Consider the following 24,631-nt stretch of genomic DNA (forward strand, 5'->3'; position numbering starts at 1 on the left):
ATTTTTAAAAAATCCATTGTGTAGCTTAATTACGTACACTTCGCCTTAAACTGAATAAAAGGCGATACGGGTATACACCATGTTCTCTTTATTGGAAAAAAAAAGAAAATATGAAGTATGCGTATTGTGTTCTATGAAGAGAGAAGATATTCAGTAATTGGTCATAAGGATTTGTCACCTATAATTTGTTATATATTTCATAAAAATCTACGTTTATTCATAAAGAATATTAAGGGACTATATTATGTTGGGTTTTAATCAAATTGGTACCAACAGAAGCAGAACTCTCATAGGTTTATTCGTTTATTTGGTGATATATTTGTTGGGAAGCGTTAATATACGTTTGTAAACACGAAATTTATTTTATCCTAAAATTTGCTTAATATTCAAACCAATTAATTAAAAAAAAAAAAAAAAAAAAAAAAATAACCGAAGAAACATTTTATTAAACATAAATATAAGTATTTTTACAGTTCTGCGACTTTCAACACATGGTTTGTAAAAGCTGTCAAAATGTAGTTTTGCATAAAATTCTAATGATTTTTATATTCACTGACCGATTTATTTGTATTTTTAGAAAGCCAGAACTAATAAAAATTTTTTATGTAAAATGTGCTTTTAATTTATTGCTTTATTGTCCCCTTAAATAGTAAATGGGTGTGAAAAAGATGAAAAATCCCTTGTTAAACTAATAAACATTACTGGTAGGAACAGAATTATATATATATATATATATGTTTAGCTAACTATAAAACAAGGTTTTAATCCACCATTTTCTACATAAGAAAATGCATGTACCAAGTTAGGTATATGAAAGTTGTTATCCATTCGTTTGGGCTTTTGATTTCGCTATTTGATTATAAGAGACTTTCCGTTTTGAATTTTCCTAGGAGTTCAGTATTTTAGTGATTTTAATTTTTATATGTAAGTATTTATATAACTTGACACGTTCAAACCAAAAATATTTGAAAACTGATTGACTGAGTGTTGGTGTTTCATCAGTATATTAAAGGAGAAGAAAATGTTTATTTCTATTAAATGGGCCCACAAAGAGCATATAATAAGTTCCTTTGCGAAATGACAGCTGTGTAAAGGTTGGTAGGACTGAAAAATGTGTACAGGTTGGTAGGACTGACATATGTGTAAAGGTTGGTAGGACTGACAAATGTGTAAAGGTTGGTAGGACTGACAGACGTGTAAAGGTTGGTAGGTCTGACAGATGTGTAAAGGTTGGTAGGACTGACAGATGTATAAAGGTTGATTGGACTGATAGATGTGTAAAGGTTGGTAAGACTGACAGATGTGTAAAGGTTGGTAGGACTTGTTGATGGGTAAAGGTTCGTAGGACTGACAGATGTGTAAAGGTTGGTAGAACTGATAGATGATAAACGTTGGTAGGACTGACAGATGTTTAAAGGTTGGTAAGAATTACAGATGTTTAAAGGTTGATAGGACTGTCAGGTGTGCGAAGGTTGGTAGAAATGACAGATGTGTAAAGGTAGATCGGACGGACAGATGTGTAAAGGTTGGTAGGACTGACAGATGTGTAAGGGTTGGTAAGACCTTTACACATCTGTCAGTCCTACCAACCTTTACACATCTGTCAGTCCTATCAACCTTTACACATCTGTCCGTCCGATCTACCTTTAAACATCTGTTAGTCCTACCAACCTTTATAAATATATTAGTCCTACTAACCTTTACACATCTGTCAGTCATACCAACCTTTACACATATGTCAGTCCTACCAACCTTTACACATCTGTCAGTCCTATCTACCTTTACACATCTGTCAGTCCTACCAACCTTTACACATCTGTCAGTCGTACCTACTATTACACATCTGTCAGTCGTACCAACCTTTACACACCTGTTATCCCTATTAACCTTTACACATCTGCCAGTCCTACCAACCTTTACACACCTGTTAGCCCTATTAACCTTTACACATCTGCCAGTCCTACCAACCGTTACATTTGTCAGTCTTATCATCCTTTACACATCTATGAGTTCTGACAATGTTTGTCATTTACCAGTCCTACAAAACTTTACCCCGCTGCTAGTCCTATCTATCTTTACACATTTGTCAGTCTTACTAATCTTTGCACGTCTGTCAGTCTTATCATCCTTCACACATCTGCTAGTTCTATCAACCTCAACACATTTGTCAAACATATCATCCTTAGCACATCTGCTACTCCAACTAACCTTTACACATCTCATAGTCCTACCAACCTCTACACATACCTCTACACATCTCACAGTCCTACCAACCTCTACACATCTAACAGTCCTACCAACCTTTACACATCTCACAGTCTTACCAACCTTTACACATCTGTCAGTCTTACCAACCTTTAAACATCTACCAGTACTACCAACCTTTACACATCTATCAGTCCTACCAACCGTTGTCAGTCTTACTACTCTTTGCACGTCTGTCAGTCTTATCATCCTTCACACATCTGCTAGTTCTATCAACCTCAACACATTTGTCAGTCATATCATCCTTAGCACATCTGCCACTCCAACCAACCTATAGACATCTCATAGTCCTACCAACCTATACACATACCTCTACACATCTCACAGTCCTACCAACCTCTACACATCTCACAGTCCTACCAACCTCTACACATCTCACAGTTTTACACATCTGACAGTCCTACCAACCTTTACACATCTATCAGTCCTACCAACCTTTATACATCTGTCAGTCCTACCAACCTTTACACATCTATCAGTCCTACCACCCTCTACACGTCATCTTGTCCTATATACCTTTACACATCAATCAGTCTTACTAACCTTTACACATCTGTCAGTCGTACCTACTATTACACATCTTTCAGTCGTACAAACCTTTACACATCTGTTAGCCCTATTAACCTTTACACATCTGTTAGTCCTACCAACCTTTATAAATCTATTAGTCCTACTAACCTTTACACATCTGTCATTCCTACCAACCTTTACACATCTGTCATTCCTACCAACCTTTACACATCTGTCAGTCCTATCTACCTTTACACATCTGTCAGTCCTACCAACCTTTACACATCTGTTAGTCGTTCCTACTTTTACACATCTGTCAGTCGTACCAACCTTTACACACCTGTTAGCCCTATTAACCTTTACACATCTGCCAGTCCTACCAACCGTTACACATCTGTCAGTCGTACCTACTATTACACATCTGTCAGTCGTACCTACTATTACACATCTGTCAGCCGTACCAACCTTTACACACCTGTTAGCCCTATTAACCTTTACACATCTGTCAGTCCTACTAATCTTTACACATCTGTCAGTCGTACCTACTATTACACATCTGTCAGTCTTACCAACCTTTACACATCTGTTAGCCCTATTAACCTTTACACATCTGTTACTCCTACCAACCTTTATAAATCTATTAGTCCTACTTACCTTTACACATCTGTCAGTCCTACCAACCTTTACATATCAGTCATTCCTACCAACCGTTACATATCTGTCAGTTCTATCAACCTTTACACAGCTGTCAGTCCTACTAATCGTTTTATATCTTTCAGTCCTACCAACTTTAACACATTTGTCAGTCCTACCAACCTTTACACATCTGTCAGTGTTACGAACCTTCACACATCTTTCAGTCCTACCAACCTTTTCACAGCTGTCAGTCCTACCAACCTTTACACATCTGTCCGTCACACCAACCTTTACACATCTATCCGTTCTGTCAACCTTTACACATCTGTCCGTCCTACCAACCTTTACACATCTGTCAGTCCTACCAACCTTTACACATCTGTCAGTCCTACCAACCTTTACATCTGTCAGTCCTACCAACCTTTACACATCTGTCAGTCCTACCAACCTTTACACATCTGTCAGTCCTACCAACCTTTACATATCTGTCAGTCCTACCAATTTTTACACATATGTCAGTCCTACTAACATTTACACATCTGTCCGTCCTATCAACCTTACACATCTGTCCGTCCTACCAACCTTTACACATCTGTCAGTCCTACCAACCTTTACATATCTGTCAGTCCTACCAACCCTCGAAAATCTGCATGTCAGATCAAACTTTACAGATACTAGTATCCCATTCCTATAACGTCTGCACATCTGTTTTACATATCTGTCATTTCTATCAACCTTTGCACATAGTCCATTAACCTATAGAATCTGGCATATATGTTTACCTTTGCAAGTATGCTTCTAAAAATGTACATGTAATATTGAAAATTGTTTTTATTTCAATTGCGTACTGAATAAGATGTTTTGGACTGCTTTCTCATTATCGTATACATACTTCTTTTAATTATTTTGAGAATCCTTTATATACTTCTCATTAATATACCGGTATGTTTGCTATGACTTTTTTGTGTTCAATTCAAAAAATAGTTTTAGAAATAACACTGCTATACTCTTGTATACTAGACCGACACGCTAAGCCGCAGAGTTATAGTTCAACTCGACATTTTTAAAGTCTGCAGGAGAAATCCCACCCTTCCCGGAGTTTATTATTCAATAAATTATTCCTATAATTAATGTGACACTTTCAAAAATGAAGTTTGTTTGTGTCAGTAGAAAAAAAACCAACAACATTATGCATGAGCAATATGTTTCTATATAGATATAGAACCTATAGGAAAATACAGACACACAGCTTCATCTAAAAAGACAAACGCACACACGTTAAATTACGTTATTTGAGTTTTGCATGAGTACCTATCTGAATTTTTAAAAGGTCGCCCAGTGGAACATATTATTTCTTATTTTTTAAAGTGAAATAGAATATACCATAGGTACTTAGGGACAGGACAATTTTATTTTTTGGGGGTGTGGGGCCTCCCCTTTTTCTTCCAAAATCCGTTATTTTTTCGTTCTCTATTAGTTTCAAATACATCACCTTTTTTTTAGATTTTACAAAGTATGTATGAATGTGTAAAATACATAAAATGGCAGTATCTTTGTTTGAAGAGAAACATAGTGTGTTTAAAATTATTAAGGGAGAAAAAATAGCGAAATACTTCCTACTGAAACACCCTTTTTTGACAAATGAACATAGTCATACACATAAAAATAAATGTATATTGAAAAAATTGTTCCTGAAGCCTATATAATCTGTCATATGTGTTTACCTTTACACATAGGCATATAAAAAGGTACGTGTCGATGGTGGATCCACGGGGGGGGGGGGGGGGGGGGGTTCCGGTGGTTGGAACCTCTCCTTTTTTGACCGATCAATGCATTGAATTACCATAAAAGCAGCCCCACTAACCCAGCCTGCTTTGTTCCATTATCGTTATGACATATTTTTTCTTCAGACAAGAATGTGTCATAAGTACATGGATTTCCCATCCGTACAATCATTTTCTATGTTCAGTGGACAGTGAAAATTAGGCAAAATCTTTAATTTGGCAGTAAAATTAGAAAGATCATATCATAAGTTATAATAGATATTTCATATCTTTTGGACACTTTTGTGGTGTTTCGTAAATTATACCATAGCTTTTGTTGAAACCCCCGGCAATAACCTCACGAGACGAAGTCGAGTAAATAATTAATGTACGCCATGGGCGATGGGATAGGACCTTTATCGGGACTCTGGATTCGAGTGTTTTTAATGTTTACTTCGAAATTATTTTAATAAGAATCTGTAAAATAACTCTTTTCGGACATTACTCTTGAGGCTCCGCCTACTTTTTTAAGCTTCAGAAACAGCAGGTTATCAGTTTGAAAAGATTTTTCGACAGCGTTGGATGCATCTTTACATTGGTGACGAAAAAACTGTTTTAGATGTACTGGATAAGGACACAACAAACTTCTAGTACAGATTTCTGATATTTTGGAAGATTGCTGCAATCCCAAAACTTACGTACAACTGAACTGCAAAGGGTGGGTTTTTTTAATTTTATAATGTTTTCAAAATTTTCGAAATGTTTTATTTTTCTTATATTAATTAATGATTTTGAGGAAAATAATTTCACATAGTCCGTCTAAGAGTTTGTATGAAATATTCCACGTTTAACTTGAAACTAGAAGCCCATGAGGGAGGGTAGGAGGGGTCCTGATCCCACAATCCCGGGCTTAAAAACACGAAATCCCGAGGTCCCGAAATTCGAAAAAAAGAATTCCCGGATCCCGAAAGGGTCAATCCCGAAATCCCGAGCTTAAAAACACTCGATCCCGGAGTCCCGATAAAGGTCCTATCCCCCATCGCCCATGGCGTACATTAATTAAACGGGATTTCAAAATGTTCACGATTAAATTCATTGACATGCAACGATATAATTTAAAAAAAAAAAGAAATAGTTCATTAAGAGCTGGGAACAGTATATCTAACATATATATATTCCTGTTTAGAGTAAACAAACGCTATCTAATTTTAACGGTCAAACATAGAGTAGCCTCATTTTTAAAAGTCTAGATCTCAGCAGTGTTTAATAAACCGGGTGTGGATCAAACACTTTTAAAGTGGGGGTGGGGTATAGCAAGCCAACATTTGAAAACACTATTAAATAGGTTATTTGTTTACCATATTTAAAGTTCTTTAAAGGGGGCGTGCTTCCTGTCCCCTCCATCCCCTAAATTCTAACCCGCCTTGCCAAACAAACGGTTAGATGTGATTCATGTGAATGAGCTGTACAGTGGAGCATATTGAAAGTTTACCATTTAATAACCGAAAATCAACATATTTGTAAACTTTATTTGTTTGTTCTGGGAGCAATTCTTGGTTTATTTAAAATATAAGACAACAGGGTTGGTTTATGTGGGTTCGATTCCCATCCTAAGCAATCATTTATTTCAGCTGGTGCAAAGCGGGCAGTTTAGCTTAGTGGCCCATACTGACTTTGTTACATTGTACAGCTATAGGTTAAGGAACACATGTGTATTAAGTTTCAAGTTGATTGGATTTCGACTTCATCAAAAACTACCTCGACCAAAAAATTTGACCTGAAGCAGGACGAACAGACAGACCAGAAAACACAATGCCCATAAATGGGGCATAAAATAGTAAGACTTGTTACATACCCGCCAACTTTTGAAAGTTCCCATGGGGTTTTTTAGTGCGTGACAACAATTCTAAAGGTTACAATTTTTAGCGAAGTATTTTGCACGATCTGGATTGTCTAGAAAAAGTGTCATATTTGTATGATGAACTTACATGCCTTTTTCTTTAGTCTGTTTGCATGATTCTAGTTATTGAATCGGTAGAAAAGATCGGTAGAACATGTAGCTAGCAGACCAGGGTTTATTTTCTTGTATAAGAATATTAGAAGCTTGTTGAAATTTCCAATTTTGAATTATGCAAAAAGATGGACATTTAACAGGTTGCGAACAACACTCCAAATGAGGCATAACCCTCATTGGAAGAACATTATAACCCACTGTAAAAAATGAGCACCTTTACATGTATATTCATCTATCAAGTATTAAATGGTCAAAACATGTCAAAAGAATTTTGTGATGTTTCTAAACTTGTATCTTCTTTATTAATTTGAACCCTTATTTAGAAAAGTTGTTCCAAATATAATGAATTTTCCCACTTTTGAGTTAAAAATTAAAATCTTAAAAAATTTCTTTCTTTTTTTTTCAACAGTAAAATGACCCCTTGTTTTAGGGACAGTCCCTCATTTTAGGGACACCACTCATAATGTCGGGTGGGGTTCCCAACCTGTTTGTTGGTCCTTGTGAAAAAAGAATAGTACATTGTCCTTTAAATGGTTGAATACAAAAATAAAATATGTTACAACAAGTATTATGTCAATAATTTAGTGAAAAAAAATCTATATTTTATCTTTATGGTAGTACTGCATCATCGAGTTTTGTCAATCAGCCATGCTTTTATCCTAAAGGCTGTGTAAGAACGATTGCAAATGATAATTCACATTTTACAACAAGATGAAAACAACACAAAACACAATTTTAAAATCTAGCATGTTAGAATAATCTTCAGAGAAAACGTTTTTGATTGTCTTATTAATTGATCATGAGAAACACAGAATTTGATTGACTGAACACGATTGTCTTAACTTGGGAACAAAATAAGGAACAGATGATTTTCACTAAATCGTGTTTTAGAGTTTTTTTAACGGTACCCTGAATATTAATATTTTTTAATAAATGCAAGGACGTATTATAAAATTTCCTTGATAAGAGTAAAGAGAATGAACACAGGGCGAACGTACTATATGGGCGAAAGAACTCAGGACTTACAGACCAAGGGCAACATGCAAACAGGGCAAGTTGTCCCGATACCAAATTCACGCATGCGTACTACAAATATCTACAGTAAAAACATCCGGTTACAAGTAAACAAACAATGTTTATGTAGATGAGATGAAATATAATAATTTACATAAATAAAAGGGTACATATTTACGATAGTGATTGTTTTTCAATCCTAATTTACAAATTAAATGATTCAGATGCTTAATCATGTGTAAAAATCGGTTTCAGGAATCAGAAGTTGTTATGAAATTGTAATACACAGAAACGAATGCGGCATACGGAGGCTCAATGATTTTAAAGTCGGCACCATAGACCCTCAGGAGACTTGAAGTCTTCTTCCACCAAAAACCGATCTCCCATCGCTCCCGTTTTCTGATATGTCGCGAGCTCCCAAACGACATATCAGAAAACGGGAGCGATGAGAGATTGGTTTTTAATTAGATTGAAGATCGAGTTAACTCTTAGATATTTTTTAGTTGCTTTCTCATTTGGGACTTATCATTTTTTTTACCTGGGAAAGGGGGGGGGGGTACTGGTCATTTTGAAATCAAACACATAAAATTTTCTTGATCCCCCAATAATGTTTCACTATTTTTATTTGATCCCCCCTTAAAAATATTTTAAAAATGTGACCCCCCCCCTTTCTATTAAATATGCCAACATTTGAACATCCAAAACACTTAATATAATATGTTATTTTACGAAAATATTGCGAACATCAAATATTGTCAGCGGTTTTGACATTTTGACACTGACACACCGCGGCTTAAACTCACCTTTAACGTTAGGCCTTATTGAAACCTACATTGAGTCGGTAAACTTTTATATGGAGTAGTTCATGCTTTCAGCCTGAACAATTCAATTACTCATTTATTGTCACATTTCATTAATAGATGTGTGATGGTAACCCAAAAATTTTAATTTATTAGTCTGAAACGTACAAGTTGTGAGGGAAGAGAGGTATATATAATCCAAAAGGATCTTGTAGTGAAAACAAAAAGGTACATTAGTGGTGTTCGTCATGTCAGAATCATCTTTTGTTTCAATATTTATCTTTTGAATGCAGATTAGATGAATATTTAATCATTTATTGGAGAATGTTTTGCTCTATACTATATTCTTTCACGATACGAAGTGTTTTGGATTTTTGGATAAAATTTTGCACAAATTGCTGTTGATTTCGTTTTATTTTATACTTAATTTCTTTCAAACTATAAAGCTGATTTAGAAAAAGAATTGGCAGTAATGCTAGTTAATCTAGTGATCTAAGACTAAGTGAATAAAATATAACGACTGAAGTATTCAGGTTATGAAACACTTGTGCATTTTATGACACAAAATGGCAGCTTCCTAAATCACCAAAGTCTTGTGATGTCTAACTTAATTGTATATGAATGGTGTTGAAAATATATTTCGATTTGAATTTTGTTATGTTCTTCTATACATTTTGTCTCTTGATGTAGGTTAACTTTTTTTTTCTATGTGCAAAAAATATTGATCCCCCTCTTTGAATTTATCAACAAAATTGAACCCCCCTTTTCCACACACAGAAAAAAAACTTGATCCCCCCTGCATTCTGACCAGTCCACCCTCCCAGATAAAAAATGATAAGTCCCTTACCGTATAAATACTTCTTTTAATTACATTCAGAATCCTTTATATACTTCTCATTAATCAAATGTTTTCTATGTGTTCAATTCAAAAGATAGTTTTGTTGAAATGGTGTTTAACATCCAGTGTCAAATATTACATACATATAATATTTCAATTAATTAATTAGTGTCGTTTTTTTTTATCAAATTAAAAAAAAATATAGTTTTCCCGAAAAAACAAAAACAAAATAACAATGCCACCCAAAAAGCCTGTACCAAAAAGATGAGGCTCGGTATGTTCCCATGAACACTGTGCCTAAACGACTGTGGTTAAGTTACCCGTTTAAGCACAGTGATGAATATTTACTTTCTCTTTGACTTTGAATTTATCTAAATAGCATTCATATTCAAATTGATTAAAACAAAATGTTATACTGCCAAAATAATGAAACGGTTTGTATGTATATTTTGGGGGTCTAAAATAAAGTCTGCTGGATGTAGATGAAATAGAATACAATAGAATACAATAGAATATGAATAGATAATCAATATTTCTAAAAATAACATTCTAGATCATACTAGATTATAACCTTGAACCCGAATAAGTTATTTACGTTGTTTATATTTAGAAACCGGTATTTTTCCTTTGTTTACATTCTACAACTTACGAGAATCCACCTCTCGAACTATATAAAAGCCGAAGAGACAGTATGGTATCAAAAGGAAACGGACATTCCATGTTAACAGTACTAGACTATCATTAACCAGGTAAAAATCGACATCATGTCTTTTATCCCAGTACTTTGGAACCGCTACAATCAAAGGCAGAATGATTCTGAGGACATGTTCCACTTTATGGATGACTGGAACCCAATGCCCTTTAGCTGGGGGTTTGGCCGCCCCACGATACAGAGAAGACGCAGACCTGAGAATTCACTCGAGGATAGAAAGTGGACCTACAGTGTGAAGCTTGGAGACTTCGATGAACAACACGTCAAAGTAAAAGTAGATGGTGGTAAGTATTTATTTGATAATAGCTGGGACGATCATAGATGTTGGCGACAGGACATTTTTTCTGAAGCCCTCGTCCTTGTTTTCTATTAATTTTAGGAAAATGAATAAAATGGAAATAACGTACGTGTATGAAAAATTTGCCTTTTGCTACCAATATCAATTTGTCTTTCCACAGCGGTCACTGATATATCATGATGTACGATAAAAACAAAAATTATGTGAAACCTTCATGGATTTTTATGAAATTTGTGTATGACCAAATTACAGTATCCAGAGTAAAATTTTGAAATTATTTATTTTCATTTATCTGTTTCTGCTTATAAACGAACTTTTTTTTTGCAGTTTTACAAGTAGATATAGTCTGGGGTTAAAGTTTGTTACGCATCAATTACTTTGTAAAATATTCATAGAAATCCATGTGTAAATTCATATATTCTCGCATAGTAGCTATGCTTGAAATAAGACAGCAATTCAGAACAGGGTATTTGTTTTCTTAGTATTAATGTTAGGGTAAGGGGATGATCGTTTGGTTTATTGGGGCTCGGGTTATGGACGAAACAACCGTTTAATCCAAGATTATATATTATGGAATTCGATAGAGTAAAAAAATATTCGTGAGCGCTTAAACTCAACAAGTTTTTTTTCTATAATTCAGGTAAAGTAATAATTCATGCTAAGTACACAGACGGTAATGATGAATGGGGAGATACTGTCGAGCGCACAAGGACAGTCCAGATTCCAGAGAATGTTGATGCCGAAAAAATTCATAGCTTCATGAAATCTGATGGAACTATGATGTTAGAAGCCCCGTACCGTGTGTCAGATGAGAAGCAACTCCAAGTTGTCCCACAAGAAGGTCGGTCCTTGGTGGCCAGTGACAGCCACAGCAATTTGATGACATTCAATGTCGAAAATTATCGGCCAGAGGAGGTGAAGGTTTTATGTAAAGATGGAATGTTGACAGCCCAAGGAGAACGAAAGAGGTCTGAGGATGGTCATGAAATTCGTGAGTCGTTCTTTCGTCAGATGACAGTTCCCCGGTCTGTGGATGGGAAGAACATCCAATGTTTTAGAGATGATAAAGGGAATCTTACTATCCGGGCACCAATGGCTGAAGATGTTGAAATGGAACAAGCCAAAAAGTAGACCTAGTGTGACTTTTAGTTGTACTTGATTAAATCATCTTATTAATTACAGACTATAGACATTTTAACTCATTACTTTATAATTTGATTTTGTGTTCATTGTTATTTTTTTTTTTGACTGACGAAAGTCGTAATTCTTGATAAAAAGAATATGTGTAAAATGTGTTTGCGAACTAATAGTTGCATGATGCATACTGTCAACTCAATAAAACTTGCTGTTTGCAAATTTTTACCCTTTTTGAATAATAAAGATAACATTTTGAGAAAGCTTGTTTAACAATCATGTATATTTTGTAATGGAATATATCATTTCATTGACTATTTGCATATGAACAATCGTGTAGAACAATCATTAAATATCGCATAATTTTAGTTCAATTTGAAGAAGAGAACATGTTTGTTACTTTATTTACTTTGTTTTTGTCAGAGATAGACATTAAATATCATTTATACAATGTTTTTATCACTTATTTTACAAACTCCTAGAAAACATTGATTACTGCAATATTGCATTTCAAAGTTCTTGTACTTTAGAATAATATTCTTAGCTAAAATTGAGAAAGGAAATGGGGAATGTGTCAAAGCGACAACAACCTGACCATGCATAGAGCAGACAACAGCCGAAGGCCACCAATGGGTCTTCAATGTAGCGATAAACGTCCTTCAGCTTGCCCCTTAAAAAATATGTATACTAGTTCAGTGATAATGGACGTCATACTAAACTCCGAATTATACATAAGAAACTTGAAAAAAAAATCATACAAGACTAACAAAGGCCAGAGTCTCCTGAGGCACAAAATTACGGCGGGTTTAACATGTTTATGAGATCTCAACCCTCCCCCTATACCTCTAGCCAATGTAGAAAAGTAAACGCATATATAAACTATATAAACTAGTTTGATGGCGCCAAAATTACCACAAACTTGGGACAGTGGTGTAATTGTATACAACATAAGAGCAAACTATAAAAGTTCGTAAGGGTTCCGCGGAACCCGAGTCTTGCATACTTGCCCCGAAGGCCTCGAAACGATAATGTAAAACAATTCAAACGAGAAAACTAACGGCCGTATTTATATAAAAAAAAAATGAACGAAAAACAAATATGTAACACGTAAACAAACGACAACCACTGAATTACAGGCTCCTGACTTGGGACAGGCACATACATACATAATGTGGCGCTGTTAAACATGTTAGCGAGATCCCAAACCTCCCCTAAACAAGGACAGTGGTATAACAGTACAACATAAGAACGAACTATAAAAATCAGTTGAAAAAGGCTTAATTCATCAGATGGACAAAAATACAAGTCCATTTAAAAGTAATATATGAAAAAAACAGGAAAACAATCTTTTAAAACTTTCCTTCCTGATACTAGTTTTTGATCATAACCAGCTTCTGATCCAGGATAGTGAAAGTCATTAAAATTTTAAAAACTGTAACCACAGAGTGAATTTTATGTTTACTGGCAGAAAACTATTTATAAACAATATACGGATGAACAGGATTTTGTTACAAAATTTACGTCTGGATACTATCTTATAATCATAAACAAGCTTCTGTCTACATTTGGTAGAAATGCATGATAGTTAAAGAAACTTTAAGCACAGACTGATTGTAATGTTAACTGGCAGAAAAACTAATGGACAAATGACAGACGAAACTTAATCACATCAGTCACCTCTACAAATAAGGCATCTATATACAAAATATAAAGCATCCAGGTCATCCACTTCTGAAATAACAAACTTCTTAGTAGTAAGTCAGCGACGCTACCGCCGCCACCGAATCCCTATCATAAGGCGAGCTTTCTGAGACAGTCGTAGGCTAGACAACAAATTAGACTAAAAGCAATCCTAAGCATAATTCAAAATTTTACTAAAACCTTATCATTTTGTTTTAACAACACCTGTTGTAGCTATGTATGTTGCTAGATATTTTGGTATAGTCTGAAATTAACGTTGTTGTGGTATGTGTTATAAAAAAATGTCATTGAAGATGACTATTATTCAATTTTAGAATGTGACAAATATAACGATATCAGAAGTAAATTTATCAAGAGATATATGAGAGACCATCGACTTTTAGATAAGTGCAATTGTTATCTGTGAGAAATGCAAAAAAGAAGAGGGGGTCGATACCAGTGGAATAGTCAAACTCATAAATTGAAAAATAAACTGACAGCGCCATGGCTAAAAGAAAAAGACAAACAGATAAATAATAGTACACAAGAAGCAACATACAGAATATGGCGGGGTCAGGATTTTAAACGGGTTTCCCATAGCAATGTTATAAGATTTTAAAACCATAACATAAACGGTACCAATTTCCCTGTGCTAGATACGCATTCATTCCGCTGTGGCCTTAATTGTCAGTTAATAACCGATCGGAAAGAAGTTTAGCTTTCCTTGTCATGAATTGTGCTTACTCAGGATTTTATATAAAAAAAATGAAACCATATTCATCTACAGGACTTCAGGTAAAAGCATATGCATTTCATCTCATTTTTTCATAAAATTGGTTTAAAAGTTCGAGCATGAACTATTTTTTTTGATACGGGTGTGAAAAACGGATTGTCAAACAGTAAATGGCACATAAAACATGCAAAAACAATTGTGATGTTCATATAAACCTAATTTAAAGGCTATATAACTCTGCAGCTATATCTGAACATTAATATTATTATCCAATAACTTTCATATTTAAAAGAATCACAAAGGCAAAAATGCGAAACCATACTCCGAACTGTGTATTGTTATCGTATATATTGTCGAGGCTAACTTCTAATATCGTAAAAAAAAAAAAAGTACATGTCCGATTTAAATTAAAAAATTCGTCAAATTAGAAATTTCATTAATCCCTCCCAGTCGAAAAGTCATAATTTACCCGTCAATACTATTGTTTTTCAAGCTAGTAACGTTACTCCCTCTGATACACCCATGCATACGTTGATTTCACCTACAGCAAATAGTGTCCTGTCAATCTTTGCATATGTTATTCGTCTTATAAACCATTGCACATGTAAGCCCTATCAATCTTTGTACATTTGTCAGTCCTATCAACCTATGCACATTTTTTCAATGATGTCAAATGTTGCACATCTGTCCGTCCTATTAATCTTGCACATATGTCCGTCCTATCAGTCTTTGAACATCTGTTCGTTCACCAATGTTCGATTCGCAAATCTTTCAGTCTTACTAATCTTCGAACATCTGTCAGTCATATCGATCCTTCTGCATCTGCCATTTTCATCCAATATTTACTCATCTGTCAGTCATATCAATCATTAAAATTGAGAAAGGAAATGAGGAATGTGTCAAAGCGACAACAACCCGATCATAGAGCAGACAACAGCAATAGGCCACCAATGGGTCTTCAATGTAGCGAGAAATTCCCGCACTCGTAGGTGTCCTTCAGCTGGCCCCTTAAAAAATATGTATACTAGTACAGTGATAATGGACGCATAACAATACGCACATTAAAATTCAGTTCAAGAATAATCCATAAAAAACAACAGACTACTAGCAGTTAACTGACATGCCAGCTCCAGACCTCAAATAAACTTATTGAAAGATTATATAAAAAAGAAGATGTGGTATGATTGCCAATGAGACAGCTATCCACAAAAGACAAAATGACACAGACATTAACAACTATAGGTCACCGTACGGCCTTCAACAATCAGCAAAGCCCATACCACATAGTCAGCTATAAAAGGCCCCAATACGACAATGTAAAACAATTCAAACGAGAAAACTAACGGCCTTATTTATGTAAAAAAAAAATTGAACGAAAAACAAATATGTAACACAAAAACAACCATCATATGAATATCAGGTACAATCCCTCCCGTTAGGGGTTATAAGTGTCATACTATCATAAAATATATGAGGAGAACATAACCCGTGTCATGCCAACAACTGTTTTTTCAAATAAATGTGTTTAGTTCCGATTCAAAGACCCTATAAGTAAATCAATATTAAAGCCAAAATATGCAATCTTTATTGACCTGGCAACAGTATCGTAACTATATCCCTTCTTAATAAGTCTGTTTAAAGGTTTTGTAAGCTTTTGAGGTGAATACTGACATGTTTGTGTTTTGTAAAGAATATTACCATAACAGATTGGATGTGAAATACCTGAACGTATAAGATGTCTGCATGTTGAGTTATATTTACGAATTTTTTTCTTATACCGATGATAAAATTTGTTTTAACTAGTTTGTGATATCGGAAACCCTGGTGTGATAATTTTTCAGTACTACATAAATTTCTCTCGCAAAAATCTAATACGTTGTTACATACACGAGCGAATTGTACAAGTTGAGATATATTAACACCATAAGATGGTGACAAGGGAACGTCACCATCTAAAAATGGATAAAAATATTGTATTAAGCTTTCCGTTACTGATATAGATTTCAAGATCGAGGAAAGGGCAGTGGTCTTTGTTAGTATTAGCTTTATTTAAAGTAAGTTCAACAGGATAAATTTCTTTAGAATACATACTGAAGTCGTCATTATTGAGAGCAAATATATCATCCAAATATCTAAAAGTATTGTTAAATTTTTGTATCAATGTTGTTTCGATGAGTCTTTGCTAATTTTAGTCATAAATTGTAACTCACAACAATACAAAAAGAGGTCCGCAATAAGTGGTGCACAGTTAGTCCCCATTGGAATTCCAATAACTTGACGATTTACAGAATCTCCAAAGCGAACAAAGATGTTATCAAGTAAAAATTCAAGCGCATATATAGTATCAAAGCATGTCCAATTGACATAGTTCTTTTGTTTATTGCTACTAAAAAAGGATCTAAAAGAGTATGAACATATGAACTCGCATTCTGACTTTTTAAATGCCCATTTAATTTGCACATATATGTCAGTCTTAACAACTTTAGCATATCTGCGGATGGGGACAGCATTTTTGTTTCTCCTTGATGCATACCCATTCATTTTTATTCACATTCAGTATCCTTTTAAGCCAAACTTTGTATAAATATATATTTGTTGTGTGTTAAATTTGATATGATGATTTTTGGTTGACGTTTAACGTCCAGTGACACATATTACATTCATATCAGGACAGAATATGTACACTGCTGTATATTTGCAAAATACAGAAAACTACAATAACGTATGTACACTGAGGGAGTGACAGTCGATAAATAAGTCAAAACTCAGCCATTGTAGCCAAAGGGTCCAACTGAACCTTTAGCAAATGTTTAGATATGTATATTTTTAATTATTGCATTCACAAAAATGATTCATACTCAACATAATTTTATACATATCTACGCTCAATCGGTTTAAAAATAACTTATTTTAGAGGTCTGGAAAAAAATGCATGATGCATGTATGGAATAGAATACAATAGAATACAATAGAATAGATCTATAATCAACATTTCTAAAAATAATATTCTCGATCATACTAGATTATAACCCTGAACCTAACAAGTTATCATGGTTATTTAGTTATTTATGTTATTTATATTTAGGAACACTCAGGTACTTTCCGTCTTTTAATTTCTACAACTTTGAGAAGCATCTTTCTCCGCTATATATAAAAGCCAGAAGAAATAAAATGGTATCAAAAGGAAACGGACACACAATAGTATCAGTTCTAAACTTCTAGCTAAAACACAATCTGCAAAATATGTCGTTTATACCAGTACTGTGGAATCGCTTCAATCAAAAGGAGGACGATTCCGATGGTATGTTCACATCTTAACAGACTGGAACCTAATGCCTGTAAGCTGGGGGTATGGCCGTCCCATGATACAGAGAAGAAATATATTTACAGACCCGAGAATTCACTTGCGGATAGAAAATGGACTTGCAGCGTGAAGATTGGAGACTTCAATGCAGAACATGTCAAAGTGAAAGTAGAAGACGGTAAGGTTTTATTTTTTCATCTGTGATGTTTAGAAATGGAACGATGGCATCGTTAGGGGATGACCATTTGATTTTCTGGGGGGGGGGGGGGCAGGAGGATTTTGAAAATAAATAACTCAGCCTTGATAATCACAAAAATAAATGGTTTGTTCTGTGGTAGTTTTAAAATAAATTACCTACTTGCAATGTATTGAAAATAAATAAATAGGTCTAATCTAAATTATGATATGGCACCAGATTCTACAATTCCCACATTTTTCGATAACAAAAGTAAAAATATTATTTAAATATACTTGAAATGTCTAAAAAATTGGTTTCATTTGGTTTCATTTAACTTGAGGTATATTGTCTCAGGAAACCTTACCTCACTTTTGTTTTAACAGGGCCGTAACTACATGTACAGGAAATTTCAAAACCAAACGTTTGTCTCCATATCAAATCGTGTTCACGGCCTTGCAAGAAGAAAGTTCTGTTTTCCCTCAGACTTATAGCTCTGATTTTTCAGGATCAATGTTTCTTATTTATTTGTCTTTTGTTCATTGATTGCCTTTCTGTATTCTGTTAGTGTTGCATTCCTTTTGTAATCTAGTAATTTTGTTATGAACTTGATCATGAGTTTAAAAAAGACAGCAGCCACAGACTTTGTGAATTCCATTTTTGCTTTATCATGCTCATTGGTCTTTTGATGTTGTCCCTAGAAACTTCAGTCTTACACTGAATTTATACATTTTGCTTTGAGACCAAAATAAATATTGTCAAAAAATTATTTAAACAAAACTTCATTTTCAGATTATGAATTGGTCTTCGGAACTCCCAGAAAGCATGATTTTGCATCATTTGTTCTATAGCTTCTTGGGCCTTCAGTGGCTCCAAAACCCTTCAAAAAACATTTTGCCTCGCTCCGCTCGGCGTCATATGTTTGCTGATACATTCAAAAGTGCCTATTTATAACAAAACATTAATACTATGTATGTATGCAAAACATGTTTATGGAGTTGGGATTTTAAAAGATTTATTTCTGCAGAGGGGGTGGGTTAATCTAATTAAATGGTACATAATGACTTGACTATACTATATGTATTATTTTTAATAAACAAATCATTTAAAAATTTTATGTTTTCGAATATCAAAAATATAGTTGTGAAAATGAATAATCAGTCCCTTGCTTTAATGAAAATGAAAAATCTTGCTTCAATAGTGCAGAAAATGAATAATCCGTCCTCTTAGTTTACAAAAATAAATAACCGATCAAAAACAAATCCTCCTGCCCCCGCCCCCCCCCCCCCCAGAATATCAAATGGTCGTCCCCTTATCCACAACAATTGCTATAAAATTTTTACAGAGACAAGTGCCAATGGCCATTCCTATTTTGGTCTACTTTGTTTTAGTTTGTTTATTAAGTTTATATGTAAATAGAAGTTAAATTAATTCACTGGAGAGAACATAAATTATATTATGATTTGAATGTTGTTGCATTAAGTATTAACAGCTGATATTTTTTAAGTGGGGTGGGGTGGGGTGGGTTTCAACTGGAAAGACGTATGTGATCTGTGCAGCCCTATTTTTGTAAGAGATTTATAAATAGATCATTTGTAGATAACCAACTGCAGGTCTCAATCACCTTTTCTCCGTCTTTTCTGTATTAATAGGCACTTTTCTTACATATTTGTTTTTACTCGTGTATTTTTGTATCACCCAGGCCTTTTTCTTTCAATATTTTAACCCATATACCTTTATATAACACTGTAGGCCTTTTGTCTCATACATCAACAGTATAAAAGAAGAAGAACTGTTTATTATAGTGCAACCTGAGTATAAAGTATATCGTTACATTAAATACATAATATAAAACTTCAGCCAGCCAAATTGGCTTAAGATTCCTTTATCATCTCTAAAACATTGGATGTTATTAACCTTATATACACAGACACAGTTTTAAGATATATAGGTAAAATCTGAGACTAATGCCTGTGTCACATTAAGGTAGGTATATATGGGGGAAAATTGAAACTAAGGCCTGTGCGTGTAATCTAGTTCGAACCAATCACCTAATGTTCCTACACCGTTATCGTCACATGTCATTTTTGGAAAATGACGCAGTCATTGTTCCATTACTGGCGACCTGAACTTCATTACATTTCTCTGCCTACCGCGCTTGGTTTCGTATTTACTATTTTCTATACAAACTGGAATCTGCTTGTGTTATCATTAATTATGCATGAGAGGTCATTGTGTAGTAATCAGCCAGGAACCAGTTTACAAACTAACTGGTTTCTGCTTGTATTCCACTGCACTCGGACAAAGGGTTGTAGTTTGACGGGAACCAGTTTAGAATTTGTAAACTACAAAACGTAATCGGTTATTGTTCATTCCGTTTTGGTGTTTCATACCGACTTTTATGGTTTGAATAAGCTTAAGACCCTTCAAACATTAATGTGATAGGTATATTAAAGACTGTTTTACAAAAGGATGGAACTGTTTTGCTTTCAAAGTCGTACTATAGTGATATCTGTTATGTACGGATTTCCACTCTCACCGGTTAATTTCTTTTTTTACACGTGCGTTTGAAACTTCCTGTTTAAACATCGCAAGTTTTAAAATTGTTTTTTGAGTGAATTTAACTTATTTTAATAATCATGAAGCGTTCCAGAATCATTTTCAAGCAGTTTCTTCTTCTCTTTGATGATGGAAAATAGGTCTTTCTCAAGAAAATACCGCAAACGATCGCAGAGGAATTGAAACGTACAAGTCAAGTCGGCACTTGGTTAAATTGGCATTAGTCAAATCGGCACCTATTTGACGTCAATTCGGCATCCAATAATATTTGTTATAATATTTTCTATTCAATTAATTAATAACTGTTACCAAGTACATAGTGAATATGTTGTTGTGTATTTAGGTAAACAACGAAACCAAAGTGAAATTATGTTGTTGTGTATAAAGGTAAACAACGAAGCCCTTACCCAAGCTGTTGTTTTAACAATTAGACAATTATTAAAAAAAAAATGGAAAACTATGAGTCCCTTTCAATAAATCAAACTTTCATGCCAAATGATAAGCAAATTTAAGGTGTTTTTTTTTCAGTAAAGTTTAAAAAGCATTAAACAAACAATCCTGTAAAATGCTCAACTGGTTTAAATAATGCATAAAAATATCCAATATCTCATGTATTAGTCCAAATAATTATGACGTCTGGCAAGGCTGTTTTATTTTTTTTTCTGTGACGTCTTCCTACGAAGTTCGTAGGAAGGCTTTCTTAGGAAGGCGTCCCAGAAAAAAATTAACACAGCCTTGCAGTCATAGAAAGGTGTCCCAGAATAAAATTAAAAAGCCTTGCCAGACGTAATAACTATTTTGACTACTCATATATATATCATTAAAAATACACCAAAAATGTCATTTAGTTGAGAAAAATAAATATATACAAAATGTACAATGAACACCCAAAAATGTGAAAGTTAGTACATTTGTATTTAACTCTTTTTGCTTAAATACTGAAAAAAAATCTGGCAACCCCTTACTTATTTTTACTCTTTTTGCTTAAAATACCGTTAAAATATATATCTAACATGGGTGACGAATTGACTATATCAGGTGTCGATTTAACCAGGTGCTGATTTGTTCAGGTGCCAATTTAACCAGGTGCCGGTTTGACTAGAATTCTTTGACAAATGTTTGAAATTACCTGAGTTTCATTAGACCTTTGATAACAGTAACAAAAAGATTATATACTTAATATTTTGTGGTATCAGGTCTGTTCGCACCCAATACACTTTCGCACCTTGCAGGTTCGCACCTCGCACGTTTGCACCCAAGGTCCGTTCGCACTCTACTCATTCACGCTCAATTTTAATTCAAATTTAAGTTGAATAATTGGAAAATCATGATCGTTGTTTTAAATTGCTTTGGTGTAAATACTGAATGTATTTATAGCTTGGTATGAGTAAAACATTGAAGATTTTAAAGGAAAAACACAAAAGATAATTGTTTTTAACAGCTTGGTCCCTTTGATCTGAAACAACGAAACAATAAAATATAGGAACCAAAATATAGCAATCCACTATTATAACCAAAACATGATAAAATCTATTCAACACACAGAAAAAAACATAGTCAGAATCTCACTTCATTTTGAAAGAAGTCAATGAAACAAAGTTATAGCAATACACTAACCAAAACATGATTAAGAGTTATTCAACACAAAATAAAACGTTGACAAAATACCACTTTAATTAGAAAGGATTATTATTATTTTTAACAATACGCTATCCAAAACATGATTAAGATTTATTCAACACAAATAAAAATGCTGTCTCACTTTATTTTGAGACAATGACAACAATTATACACTTGCTTACAGAGTTATTAAACACAAAACCAATTAAGATTGGGTGGGAACATTTAGGGTGTGAAAGTGAAAGGGGGCGAACATGAGTGGGCGCGAACGGACCCAGATTCAGACTATGTACCAGTGAGAAATATACAAGCCTTTCTACGGTATTTATTTGTACAATTCAGGTAGTCTTGACCTATTCATTTGTCTTAAAAAACAGCCAGTTGTCACCTTCACTTCACACACACACATATATACGAATATCAATTATATGCTTACGAGACATGTTGCATTGTTAAACTAATTACGGTATGTGAAAATCAAGACTTGCATAAAAACTATCCCAATATTAGAGACAGTGGCGTCATTTTTCTTCAGAGCTTTCAGCTCTTTGATTATTACAAGACGATGAGAAGGAACGATAGCGTGTGCCTTACGGTGCTATCGCATTATCATGACAGCAATTAAGGCTATTGGGGACGACCATTTGTATTGTTGTTTGGTGTTATTTAATGGGGCTTGGGGTATTGTAGACGGATATAAATATGATTTCGCCTATTCACAATTATATCCTAGATAATAATGAATGTGACAGAGTTAACATGTTCTTGAGAGATCAAACTTAAGTTTAGCAGTATTTTTTCTTCATTTTAGGTAAAGTAATTATTCATGCTAAATACACAGATGGTAATGATGAATGGGGAGATACTTTCGAGCGCACAAGGACAGTTCAGATTCCAGAAAATGTTGATGCCGATTTCACAGCTTCATGAAATCTGATGGAACTATGATGTTAGAAGCCACCTACTGCCTGTCAGAAAGCAACTCCAAATTGTCCCACAAGAAGGTCGGGCCTTGGTGTCCAGTGACAGCCACAGCAATTTGATGACATTTAATGTCGAAAATTACCGGCAAGAGGAAGTTAAGGTTGTATGCAAAGGTTGTTTGTTGACAATCTAAGGAGAACGGAAGAGGTCTGAAGATGGTCATGAAATTCGTGAGTCGTTCTTTCGTCAGATGACAGTTCCCCGGTCTGTGGACGGGAAGAACATCCAATGTTTCAGAGATGATAAAGGGAATCTTATTATCCGGGCACCAATGGCTGAAGATGTTGAAATGGAACAAGCCAAAAAGTAGACCCATTATGACTTTCAATAAGTCATCTTATCAATTACTAACTATATAAACTCATTACTTTATATTTTGTTTTCATTGTTACTTTTTTTGCTTGCAAATTGATTCTATTTGTTATCTAGAACAAACAATTGAAAAAAGCATAACAGTCTGTTTGACAATCATGTGTATTTAGTAATAGTACAATCATTAATTATTGCATAATTTAAGTTCAATTTAAAAAAAAGAACATACATGTTATAATATTTACTTTGTTGTTGTCAGAGATACATATCAAAATATATAATTATAGAATGATTTTATCCCTTATTTATCAAAGTTCAAGGATTCATTGATACTATAATATTAAATATCAAACTTTGTGTGAAAGAGAGACAAAAGATGCTGATACGGTGCTTTTTGTCCGCAATTCGCTTTTTGTCCGCTTTTGCTTTTTGTCCGATAATTTTGCTTTTTGTCCGAAACTTTTGCTTTTTGTCCGTTGCTTTTTGTCCGTTTTGCCTTTTGTCCGATTATTTTGCTTTTTGTCCGAAACTTTTGCTTTTTGTCCGTTGTTTTTTGTCCGTTTTGCCTTTTGTCCGATTATTTTGCTTTTTGTCCGAAACTTTTGCTTTTTGTCCGTTGCTTTTTGTCCGTTTTGCTTTTTGTCCGATAATTTTGCTTTATGTCCGATATAAAATGTGTATATTTTTGCCAGGTTTCATTTTGAACTTCAAAATACCATGTCCTTTTAGGAGTTAAATACAGACCATACTCACATTATAAATGATTTGTACATGAAATTTCATGTCTTTTACAATATATCGCATTACCTCTAAAATGGCTCGAAGCACTAATATCCTAGACCCGTAGGTGTTGGTCAACAGAGGGCAAGGGGAATACTCTTGTATATCCCTAAGTCTAAAAAACAACTATTGAAAGCTGGCTAAACTAAGACATACTCCAGGTAGGCCATTATACCAGAAGAAGAGGTAGTCAAACCCTTATAAATGGCTTATAGCACTTATGTCCTGGATCTACACGAGTTTATCAGCAACGAATTAAAAGGGGCATGAGTTTCGCCGGTATATCACGAAGTAAAAATAAACCTCATTATTGCCAGCTCTTCAAACTAAGAGATTCTCCACGTTGGCCATTATACCAGAGGTATAGGTAGGCAGTGCCTCTTAAATGGTCCATGGGCCATGGCACTTATGTCCTCGACCCGTACGAGTTGGTCAGAAGAGGGTAAGGGGAATACTCTAGTATATCACACAGTCCACCAAAAATAGTGACGGCTGCCCAA

At 34.4% G+C, this 24,631-nt stretch overlaps 1 protein-coding gene and 1 pseudogene across 1 annotated transcript; both read left to right on the forward strand.

The window, feature by feature from the left end:
• Positions 1-10,494: 10,494 nt before the first annotated feature.
• LOC143063238 (alpha-crystallin B chain-like) lies at positions 10,495-12,435 on the forward strand. Its single transcript, XM_076235255.1, has 2 exons — positions 10,495-10,836; positions 11,491-12,435. The coding sequence occupies exons 1-2, from the start codon at positions 10,605-10,607 to the stop codon at positions 11,979-11,981; spliced, it is 723 nt and encodes a 240-aa protein (XP_076091370.1). The 5' UTR covers positions 10,495-10,604; the 3' UTR covers positions 11,982-12,435.
• A 5,056-nt stretch (positions 12,436-17,491) lies between these two features.
• On the forward strand, positions 17,492-23,540 carry LOC143063240 (uncharacterized; annotated as a pseudogene).
• The last annotated feature ends 1,091 nt before the right edge of the window (positions 23,541-24,631 follow it).

This window comes from Mytilus galloprovincialis, chromosome 2 (assembly GCF_965363235.1).
Source record: "Mytilus galloprovincialis chromosome 2, xbMytGall1.hap1.1, whole genome shotgun sequence".
NCBI classification, from domain to species: Eukaryota; Metazoa; Mollusca; class Bivalvia; order Mytilida; family Mytilidae; genus Mytilus; species Mytilus galloprovincialis.